At 45.3% G+C, this 11,171-nt stretch overlaps 1 protein-coding gene across 4 annotated transcripts; it reads right to left on the bottom strand.

The window, feature by feature from the left end:
* Positions 1-646: 646 nt before the first annotated feature.
* On the bottom strand, positions 647-11,163 carry AP4B1 (adaptor-related protein complex 4, beta 1 subunit). 4 transcript variants are annotated; one of them, XM_014534565.1, is made up of 10 exons: positions 10,851-11,163; positions 9,469-9,693; positions 8,248-8,378; positions 7,597-7,744; positions 6,552-7,048; positions 5,448-5,531; positions 4,413-4,516; positions 3,001-3,208; positions 1,653-1,934; positions 647-1,395 (listed from the first exon to the last, which is right to left on the bottom strand). In XM_014534565.1, exons 2-10 carry the CDS (start codon positions 9,687-9,689, stop codon positions 968-970), a joined length of 2,103 nt encoding a protein of 700 aa, XP_014390051.1. In that variant the 5' UTR covers positions 9,690-9,693; positions 10,851-11,163; the 3' UTR covers positions 647-967. The 4 variants fall into 4 exon arrangements, with proteins under 4 accessions (XP_014390051.1, XP_014390053.1, XP_014390050.1 ...); XM_014534567.1 differs by lacking the exon at positions 10,851-11,163 and adding an exon at positions 10,662-10,840; XM_014534564.1 differs by lacking the exon at positions 10,851-11,163 and adding an exon at positions 10,113-10,311.
* Between the last annotated feature and the right edge of the window lie 8 nt (positions 11,164-11,171).

Genomic DNA, 11,171 nt, shown 5'->3' with positions numbered 1-11,171 from the left:
CTTATCTCCTTGGAGACCCCTCTTGACACTTGTGAGACAGCCTAGAAAGAGACAGAGGGAGTGGGATGGGTCTGTGGAGACTGGAGGATGTGGGTGGGCATGGGAGGCCCTGAGTGCTCTGGCTCTTCACTGGAGAATGCACAGGCAGCTTCCAAAATACATTTATATCACTTAAAAAAAAAAAAAGGTGAGGCAGAATGACAAGACAGCAGCAACAATAGTACTGCTATAGCAATAACAATAGCAAATGTACTCACTGCTTTTACAGTGTGAAGGAGACCCTTCCTGAAGGCAGTGAGGGCCATGGGGAAGTTTTCTGTGACGCTCACAGAACTTTCACCCAGTCTATCTTTCAGGGTCTGAACACTGATAGACTAGGTGTCACTTAAATAAAGATCTGAGGTGAGAAAATGTTCTAGGCAAAAAATAAAAGCAGGTGTCAAAGCAGAGGTGAGAGAGCCTGGTGTATTCAGGGAACTGCAAGTGGCTCACTTTGCCAACATAGAGGGTGCTTGGGGAGTGGTGAGACATGACACAGAAGACTTTGAACTCTGGCCTAAGAAGCACGATTAGAAATATGAGAATAGTCAGAAATTTCCTGCAATAATCCAGAAGAGAAAATGATGCCCACCAATGATGACTCCAGTTTCCACACACATCAGGCCCCTTTAATTAGTAAAACACCCTTAAACTGGGTAGAAAAGAATCCACACCCTATCCTGACTCCCATTCCTATCCCCTCACCACCACTACCCTTTACAACAGCACCTGGAAAAATGGGGTCATTCAACAGCAAGTCTGAGAGGAATAATTTGATGGTCTTTGGACAAAAACATAAAAATCCTGATTCCTAGATTTCCCAATCCCCTTCGCATTTGATATTCTCTGGATTTACAAGCATCTGCAATAAGAAAAATCAAGGAACTCTGAGAGCTCTTCCTCTCACTCAGGACAGGTAGCAGAACTCTTACGGTTTTATGTCTCCAATTGTTCCAATCACAGTTTCTAACACAGAAATGAAACTGCTCAGTGTCTCCGTCCTCGCCTCACTTTGTTTCACGGAGATCTGCATCTCTAAGTTCTCAGGCTCCAACAGCAGCTCTGTTAAGAACAGACAACCGGTATCGTCCTGAGCACTGAGGTAGGCTTTCCATGGCTGAGCCCCAGCCCTGCTCACTGCGATGGTCTGGATGTTCACCACTTGCAGGGCCATCTGGAGGGTGTCTGGGTGGACTGCTCCCTGCCAAGGGACCACCTGCTGATGAGCAACTTGGAGGCTAAGCCAAGTTTTCTCAAAATACTCAGCAGTAAGCTGGAGATTGGGGACTAGCATGAGGGCTCCAGAATCAGAGAGTTCTTGCACCCTCTCCTTGTCCTCTTCAGGAATCAGGGGTCCTAAAAGAATCATAGAACTTGTGTTAAGAGATGTTCTTAAATCTATAGAAACTACATTTTTTTTTTACACCCAGATTTCCAAAAGTATACAATGTGACTTTTATCTTTGGATAGATGCCTAACAGAGCCCATGATGAACTTCTTTCTTGCTCACAAGTTCAGGCAACAGTCTGAGATTTAGGGTATTCTACTTTCTACTAGTCATTGCTAAAGATAACAATGTTTTGTGACAAGATATAAAGCAAGGACTATTTTACCTGATGCGGCCAAGGATGCAGTGTTGGGAAGCTCTAGGCCACGACGCTCTGCCCCCTGGCATTTAGAGATGGTTGCCCAGCGGGCTTTGCCATATACTGGCACCAGCGTGTTGAAGTCCAAGGCCCAGCTATTCACAGGTCTTTCTGCCTGATCCTCCAAAAGTCCAAGAGAAGGGTCAGATTTAGGGCTACATAGGATCCGCTTAACTTCATCAATGCCAGCTAAGAGGAGGCGATAATAGAAGAGACCACGGTCCCGTACTGCCATATCCTTTTCTTCCTCTGAGGCAAAACAACAGATGAGTTCATTAACAACAAAAACACTCCCATGCCATGTCCAGGTGAGGGTGGCCATAGAGTTTTTCAGGGCTGGTGTCACCTTGTCTATAGCCTCTGTCCACATTGCCTGGAATGGGTTGGTAGAGAGCTCCAGGTATGGGGTCTCCCTCAGTTACCTTCTGCCCCTCTCTACCTCTTTCACTCTTGTGGGAACCTCTATTGCTTATGAGGATTAAGGGTATTATTTCTTAAAGAAGTAGAAAGTTTAATTAGAAATCCACAGCCTGGAAAGAAATGTTTCCTATCAACATAAGCAAAACACAGCACACATTAAATTCTTAAGTGGTTCCTTCTCTAGAGCTGCTTTCCCATGACTTTCCAAACATCAGGCTATTGAGGGGCTTCAGGTGTAACACTCTGGAAGTTGAGCAAAGCTGGGTGGACAGGGGGAGAGCCCAGGGAGTAGGAGCAGAAATGAATGGTTGTGGTGCTTTAGGTTTCCAGAGGAGGGGCAGAGAACAGGTGGTCTCCAGGTCTGCGGTGGGTGCTGCCTGTGTGTGCATGTAGGTGAGAGTGTGTAGAAGATGGGTGAGTGCAGCACACAGGAACTCATGCAAGAGCAGATTTCAAAGTCTTGGCAAAGAAACAAGCTCACATTAGAGATCTATTTTTATACTTTTAAGAAAAGGGGTGTGGGGGACAACTGAGGTCCATCACCTTTTTTTTTTTCCTCCTCCTCACTCCCATAGATTGTCAGCTGTAAGTGAAACTTTCAGTGGAAAAGAGGGGAGCCCTGGGCTAGGAGTCCCCATAAACATGTACTATAATTCTTTGTATATAGAAAAAAATTACTGTAAAGTTTAACTTTACTCTTAAAACAAAACAACACAAAAAACACACTCTCCTCCTATCTCTGTGCCAACCAAAACAGGGGGAAAAAATAAAGGACAGAAACTCTAGAAAAGATTAACATTTTCTTCTTGGGTCCCAGACATGATTCACAAACCAGGAAAACTGTAGGAATTTACTATGGATCATGGCAAGTCCTCATTCCATCTGGAGAACCTACCTATGCAGTAGTGCAGCAAGCGGCCCAGCATGTCCTGGCACTCAGCGGGCCGTGAGAGGAAAAGGCGCAGCAGCGCCGTGAGGAGCTCCATCTTAACAGCTGGAAATGTCTCTGACTTCACGTTCTCTACGAAGTCTTCCAACACGTAAGGAGCATTGGGAATTCTTTCCCCATGGACACCGAGTAGCCAAATGAGCGCCTGCTTCCCCTGGGGAACAAAGGAGTAAGAACAGGTGCTCAACCTCTGGTTGTCTAAAACACTGGAGACAGTACACAGTTACAGGTTTTGTTTTCCCACTAGTGTCAGCAGAAAAGGTGTCATCTTTCATTTTTATTTAATTATTGAGTTTAGAGAGGGAGAGTGAGAGGGAGAGGGAGAGGGAGAGAGAGACAGAGAGGGAGAGAAACACCAATTTATATATTCACTGGTTGCTTCTTGTATGAGCCCTGAATCGCGATCAAACCCACAACCCTGAGGTATCAGGACAACAATCTAACCAACTGAGCTACTCAGCCAGGGTGGTGTAAAATCTTTTATTTATTTCAACTTGCACTGTATCAATCCTCCTCCTACACTTTCTATAACTAATAGGAATTAAATTCTACTGCACAAAAGGAGACTCAAGACTCTTATGGCCTATGGTGATGAACCAACAAGGCTTCCTCAGCTTTGGGGCCTCTGCCCCAATTAGGGGTTTAATGTTTCAGTGAAAGTTACTGAAAATTTTCTCTAAATTACTTCGTGGTTCTGAGGTAATCATGGGGATTAACCTGTAGCACACATCAGAGTCATATGTGAGGCTTCGTAAAAAGATATGTGGCTGGGTCCTCACTCCTGGCACATTTAAGTCAGTAGAAGTGGGTGAAGCCCGAATATTTGTAAAAATTCCACAAATGATTCTGACATTCATTCCAACTGAAAACTCCATGGTCTAAATTTGACTCAAAACTGTTCAAGAGAACAGTGATATAAAGTATCTGTAATAAAAACCATAGGTAGCCGAAACCGGTTTGGCTCAGTGGATAGAGCGTCGGCCTGCGGACTGAAGGGTCCCGGGTTCGATTCCGGTCAAGGCCATGTACCTGGGTTGCGGGCACATCCCCAGTGGGAGATGTGCAGGAGGCAGCTGATCGATGTTTCTCTCTCATCGAAGTTTCTAACTCTCTATCTCTCTCCCTTCCTCTCTGTAAAAAAAAAAAATCAATAAAATATATTTAAAAAAACAAAACAAAACCATAGGTAAAACGTAATGTTTTTATCATTTACATCCCATCTGCACCTAAAACAGAATCTGAGGCGGCCATCAATTCTAAGAATATCAGACACTGGGCAGAAGGAACAGATTCCATTTCAGAGGTCAGGGTCCCACCCATCGCCCTCTGCCGAGAAGTAAAGGAGAATTACAGTCTACCTCGCTGTCCTGAATGTTCTCCTCACAGCCGGGTAGGGCCTGGCACACAGCTTCCGTACACTGAGGACACAGCCACACCAGGTCTCGGAAAGTCTGCACCACCACTACAACACAGCTCAGGGAACAAAAGCACAGGATTAGAGCCTCCATGCAGGAAGGGACTTTAAGAAAAGTCCTATGTTCAGACTAGATTCTAAGTGAATTTCTTTAATGGATGTTGAAGGGTTGGTCAATGATTATCTGAGAGATGTCTGATGTGGGCAATAATTTTTTTAAATATTTTATTTATTTGAGAGAGAGGAAGGAGGAGGGAGAGACAGAAAGAAACATCTATGAGAGAGAATCATCAATCGCCTGCCTCCTACATGCTCCTTACTGGGGATCAAGCCCAAAACCCAGGTATGTGCCCTGACTGGAATCAACCAGCGACCTCTTGGTGCATGGAATGATGCTCAACCAAACTGGGCATAGGCAGTTTCTTAAGTGAATGTTGCTCTTATGAGAGTGCTTTGGGGATAAATGAGCTAATGGATGTGAAAGCACTTGGTAAAATGCAAATGTGGGGTAATGTTGTTGAGTGATACTCTGCAGACAGTACAAATGGAGCCCCCAGGGCTGGGACTATGGTGAGCCAAGCAAGGTGTATAATTTAGGAAGACACGCAGGGTTAGCCCACGCATGAACCTGAGGATGAGTGACTCTCAAAATTTTTGCATCCTAGGCACTTTGCTTGCCTCAGCTGAGGTCCAGCCCTAGAAGCCACCGCTTACATTATGCTGCCATGGCAAAAAGAGAAGTAAAGGTGGGGACATAACAAGTGAAGTCCTCCTAAACACCATTCATTGTCCACAGTACAGCTTGCAGACTCATGGCCACCTGAAGACTACTGTGTTACATCTATAGATACTACGTTTGTCTGATGGCAAAAGCGATGATGCAAAATAAAAGGCTAAACATCTGTCATTCAACAATATTTTTTGAGCAACTACTCTAAGCCAGGCAAGTGACAAAAAGTCCTAGAAAGGTAGCCATTACCTGTGGTAATGTGCTCTTGTCGAAGCTCCAGCAACTCTGTTAGAATCTGCACACACTGATCTGTGTAGGTCCTGGCAATACCACCTGCAAAGGAGGGAAAAGCAGAGGAAATTGTTAAGTCAAATACTAGCGTCTCGTTCTAACATAATTTCCCACCAGCCAAAGACAACCAGAGATACCTAGAAACGATGAAATACGAATCTAAGTTTGTTATAAAGGGAAAGTTGGTAAAAATGAATCCGTTGTTTGTTTGTTTTTCACAGGCCAGTAGAAAACTGAAAGTTCACAGAAAAAGAATTGTCCACTGACCAAGGTTGAAAACTTTGGAAACAAAGGTATTTATCTGGCAACCAGATAGGAGGCAGCAGCTCTTGCTGAAATATACGTGCACAGGAATGTTCCTGCTGGGAACATGTGGCAGCAGTGTCCTAACTGCAGGATTTCCACTCTCCTAGTTCCCTGTCTCTGCCCCTAAAAACAGCCACACTTCATTCTATGTAGGAGGGTTCCTTCCCCTCCTCCACTTGAAGCCCTCCAATACTTAGTTCCCCAGTCGCTTTCATTTTGTGAGTTCCTCTTTGAAAATTCCAGACAGACAAGTAGTATGAAAAGTTGGTAAATTTTAGGATTTACTCTGTGTTGGTCCATACTCGGCACTATACATAGCCCATAGTAGAAGCTCAATAAACAACTGGTGAACTGACACAGGACGTGGAGTCAGGAAAGCTGGGTTCCAGGTCCAGGAACCCTATGACCTTTTGGGAAGTTAACCTGTTTGTGCCCGAGTTTCTTCCTTTTTAAAATGAAGCTAATAACACTGTCCCCTTTTCCTGACTGCCTCACAAGACAGTGGTAAGATGATGAATAGGAAAGCATTTTGGATAGCAGACAACAAAAAGCAACATCAATTTTAAGTATTATAGTTTGAGTTACCTGTATACTCTATCCTGGAAGATAGAGCCAATAAAACCCTTCCTCCCCTCATTTGTCGTCAATGACCCGATTCTCTGGTGCATGGTACTCTGTCTCTGAGGTGAGATTCCTTCCCTTTTGCTCTCTATGGTTCCACCGCTTTCTAGCTGGGTAACGTGGGCAAACACCTACCTATGGCCAAGATGGCAGCCTGTGCAAAGTCAGCAGACACGTCAGTGCAGTACCCGCGCAGCTCCTCGAGCACCTGCTGCACGTTCTCGTCGTTCACCAGCTCACACAGCACCTCCACCTTCTGCAGCTTGATATAGTGGGGCTCCGAGTAGGAGCAAAAGAACTTTTTGTAGTGGCTGCTAAAGTGACCCGGCAAACTATGCAAGATCTGGCGCACGTGACAGAGGGCAGCAAAACAGAGCTCGCGGCTCTCCGAAGAGCAGGCAGCCAGTAAAGGTCCCTTTACTTGCATGAGCACATCCGTTTGCACGTGGGGGAACTTTTTTGCTAAGATCAGAAAGAGTTTGGCGGCTCCCATCACCACGCTTGGGCTACTGCTCTTGAGAAAGCTGTCCAACAGATTGAGAATGTCAAACAGCTCCTCCTCACTGCGGGGCTGGTAGCGTAGCAGGAAGTTCAATACTTCAGCCTGGCCCCATTGGTCCAGTTTGGACATTCTATCCAAAAAAGAAAACAAAAGTGCTATTTTAGCAACAAAATTAGGACTATTTGCATACTACTGCATGTCACCAGTCATCTGTTCATCATAACAAAGGGAGAATCCTTAAAAATAGGCTGTGCCGTAATCAAATTATTCTTTTTATGTACTACTTAAAGTTTACACAAAATAGTCTTTAAATTCTAATACGAGTTTACAGTACAAATGCACACTCATCTAAGGCCAAAGATACGATCATGATCACTTTACCCTCGATCCAGATCCTCTACCTTTTAAGACAGCATAAATGGCTTAGTCTGAGGGACATGACTAAAAGGAGGACAGAACCCACAGGATGTTTCTGCCATCTCTCTATATCACTAAAAGGAACTAAGGCAAATGAAAGAAATTCTCTCAATGAAATATGGGGAAGTTAATAGCTATGATAAGCTTTCTTTTTTTAAAAATTAACTTTCTTTACTATTCCTTAACCCAACACATCGATAAGATCCCACTAGGAGCAGATCTCATCATAATTAAAAGAGCACCGAGGTGAGGCATCCACACCGATTTAAGAGATGGTGGGCGATGGGCTTATTGATGACAACACCGCCTTCCTGTTTCAGAATTTCCTCTAGAGACCTCAAGCAGTTCACCACCACAATTGGATCCTGGTCACGCAGCAAACTGTATAATTCATTTACCAGGGCACCATCTAGAAAAGAGAACAGAGACCTCAGATAAAGAAGAAAAGCTTCGCCGAAACCGGTTTGGCTCAGTGGATAGAGCCTCGGCCTGTGGACTGAGGGGTCCCGGGTTCCATTCCGGTCAAGGGCATGTACCTGGGTTGCAGGCACATCCCCAGTAGGGGGCGTGCAGGAGGCAGCTGGTCAATGTTTCTCTCTCATCGATGTTTCTAACTATCTCTCTCCCTTCCTCTCTGTAAAAAATCAATAAAAATCACAAAGGCAATACCAAGTCAGGGCCAAAAAACTGCCATCTGCTACATACCTAAGACAAAGGATTGCACCTGAACCTCAAAGAAAGGATTCCTCTAATCTCAGAAAATATCAAGCCCTGCATCCTGCTTAAAGGGACATGCATAGAGTCAGGGCCACATTATTACTTTCTACCAAAGCTACATAATCTTTCCCAAAGTCATATATGTAATTCAGGCACAAATACATATTGATTAGGATGGATCACACTGAAACTTACCCACTTCAGAGTCTCCATGAAGATTATGCATCTTGGCACAGCCAAGGACTGCCACCCTCCTGACGTATGAAGCCTTATCCCGCAGACCGTTGAGAATAGGCTGTTGGATATACTCCTGTACACCAGGCATCCTAAGCAACACATCCTGGAATCAGCCAGATCCTGAAATCCTAGTTTTGATACAATTCAGCCCCTAGCAACTTAATGGACGGTTTAGTGGGTGTTTCAATGTCCATCTATCAGATCATGAATTGGAGAAAGCTGTTGTCAAACTAAAAAAAGCCTGTTTGACTTTATATTTGGAATAATGCTACACACAATTGTTTAGAAACCTTTAACCCAACCCAAGAACTATTTCATCTAGAGTGAGAATGAAAAACTCCCTCTAATGAACCAATCCTATCGTATACAATAAAAGGCTAATATACAAATTGACCAAACGACAGAACGACCGTTGCTATGACATGCACTGACCACCAGTGGAGAGACACTCAATGCAGGAGTTGCCCCCTGGTGGTCAGCCAGAAGCCGGGTTCACAGCTGGCGAGTGCAGTGGCGGTGGCAGGAGCCTCTCTCGCCTCTGCAGAAGTGCTAAGGATGTCCAACTGATGACTTAGGCCCGCTTCCCAAAGGTGCAGGCTGGGCTGAGGGACCCCCCCCCTCTAGTGCACGATTTTCATGCACCGGGCCTCTAGTGTGATATAGTTTTCCAAGCTAAAGTGATGGCTGAACACTGTGACAACAGTGTTTTTCTCAGGATAAAAAAGCTCAAATAAATTGTCATCATTGAAAACCTACCCCTTGCCCTAGCTGGTTTGGCTCAGTGGATAGACCGTCAGCCTGCAGACTGAAGGGTCCTGGGTTCGATTCCAGTGAAGGGCACATGCCCACATTGCAGGCTCGATCCCCATTAGGGGGCATGTAGGAGGCAGCCGATCAATGATTCTCTCATAATTGATGTTTCTATCTCTCTCTCCCTCCCCCTTCCTCTCTGGAATCAATAAAAACAAACAAACAAACAAAATAGCCCTACCCCTTCATGGACATGAACAACAGCGTGGTGATTACAGGGGGCGGGGGAGCAGATAAGGGATAGAAGAAGGCATAGAGGGGATAACTGGTGATGGAAAAAGTTAAATTAAATTTAAAAATGAAATAAAAACCTACCCCTTGACCTCCTAAATTCATCAGCCACTGAGAAACGAGCAAGAGGGTGCTCACCTGAGGCTGCACATGCTCCGCAGTGCCAGCCCTCGCACCATCGGGTTGGGGTCCGAACAGTCTTTGCACAGTGTGTTGATGGCCAGGAGAGCCAGATCTGGCTTCAGGGGAGCGTATGTGCACATGTAGAGATAAACCAACTTCTTCTGAACAATATCTACGGTGGCACTGGCCTTCACCATTTCCATGAAAACACCAGACATGTCCACGCCCTGAGTCATGTGCCTGAAACCAACACACACAGGAAGAAGCAAAAACACGTTAATTCCCAACCTATAATGAAGGGTTTTTTTGGGTTGTTTTTTTTTTTATACAGTGTCCTGGTTATCTAACTAGATTAGGATCTCTGCGAGGGAAGCAACCAGGTCCACCTTGTCTATTATGTCACCCAGGGGCCTGCAATAAACATTCTTTTTGTTCAACACTTACTGAATTCCGAATACATTCCAGTGAAATTCAGCCTTTACATCCCAGGGATATGATCTGGGGACATAATCTTGAAAAAGGAATGGTCTCAGATCTCTAGGAACTCAAAGTCTACTAAGGAACCAGACAAGAGCACCAGTAATTACAGTACAACAGATAAGTGCGATAACAGAAGACAAGGGACAGTGGGAATCCAGAGCTGAATGCGCAGGACTCACCAGGCAGGTGTGGTGGATTGGTAATGATGCGTGCCATATGGCAGGTAGGCCTGAGCAACAATGGTACATTGAGAGTCTGCAGGTAGTTGAGTTAGCCTGGCATTCCTTGGGTGCAATGATAAAACATTTGGACGTGCCCTGACCGGTTTGGCTCAGTGGATAGAGCGTCAGCCTTCAGACTGAAGGGTTCCAGGTTCGATGCTGGTCAAGGGCACATGCCCGGGTTATGGGCTCGATCCCCAATAGGGGGCATGCAGGGGGCAGCCAATCAATGATTCTCATGATTGATGTTTCTATTTCTCTCTCCCTCTCCCTTCCTTTCTGAAACCAATAATTATATATATATAATTTCGACGTGATTCTGTAGATCGCCGTTTCTCAAGCTATGGTCTCCTGCAGGAATCAGATGGGATGTTTGTTAAAAATGCAGATTTCTGGGTTCCATCCCATCCTACTGAGATCAGAACGACTGGATTGGATGAAAATTTTATATTAAAACTTAAAAAGCACCCCAAGGGGCTTTCGCGTATACTAAAGTTTGTGACCCACGGTTTAGGCAAGACTTTTATACGTTCAAATTCGTACGCTGGAAAGATCCTTCTGCCTGCAACGAGGGGGCCAGGTGACCTGCTGGTACCCAGGCTACTGCAATTGCTTTGGCAATGAAACCGGGACAACAGCAGTGCCCTTTTTTCTTTTTTTAAAGGATGGATATTCAGAACTATGAACCCGTCCGACTTGAGAAGTGAAGTGTCATCAAGACTGATTCCCACGCTTGGTCAGCGGGGCAGCAATGTTCACCAGCACACCTCTACGTGGAAGAGCAGGTTTGGGGCGGAGGAGGATGAGGAACTATTTTGCATGACTTTGAAGAAACATCCAGGCGGAAACGCCAAGCAAGCAGTTAGGACCTGTGGGTCTGAAGCTAACAAAGGTCCGTCCTGGATGTGTGACAGGTAGGGAGTCAGCAGTTAAAGATGGATGACACCGCCCAGCTGAGTAAACGAGGTCGAAACTGAGCCTCGCGGGGAAGCCCCCGGCCCAGCCCACGCGGGAAAG

Source organism: Myotis brandtii, unplaced genomic scaffold (assembly GCF_000412655.1).
Source record: "Myotis brandtii unplaced genomic scaffold, ASM41265v1 scaffold131, whole genome shotgun sequence".
NCBI lineage: Eukaryota > Metazoa > Chordata > Mammalia > Chiroptera > Vespertilionidae > Myotis > Myotis brandtii.
Note: the sequence above shows the minus strand (reverse complement) of the source record. Positions and strands in the feature narration are given on the sequence as shown.

What these genes read in the sequence shown, in the direction of transcription:
- AP4B1 (XM_014534565.1), bottom strand. Translation starts at nt 9,689, where the DNA reads ATGACTCAGGGCGTGGACATGTCTGGTGTTTTCATGGAAATGGTGAAG. An exon ending in AGAACATTCAGGACAGCGAG is followed by an intron (nt 3,209 to 4,412) that starts GTAGACTGTAAT and finishes TTTGTTCCCCAG; the next exon opens with GGGAAGCAGGCGCTCATTTG. An exon ending in CTTGCTGCACTACTGCATAG is followed by an intron (nt 1,935 to 3,000) that starts GTAGGTTCTCCA and finishes GTTTTGCCTCAG; the next exon opens with AGGAAGAAAAGGATATGGCA.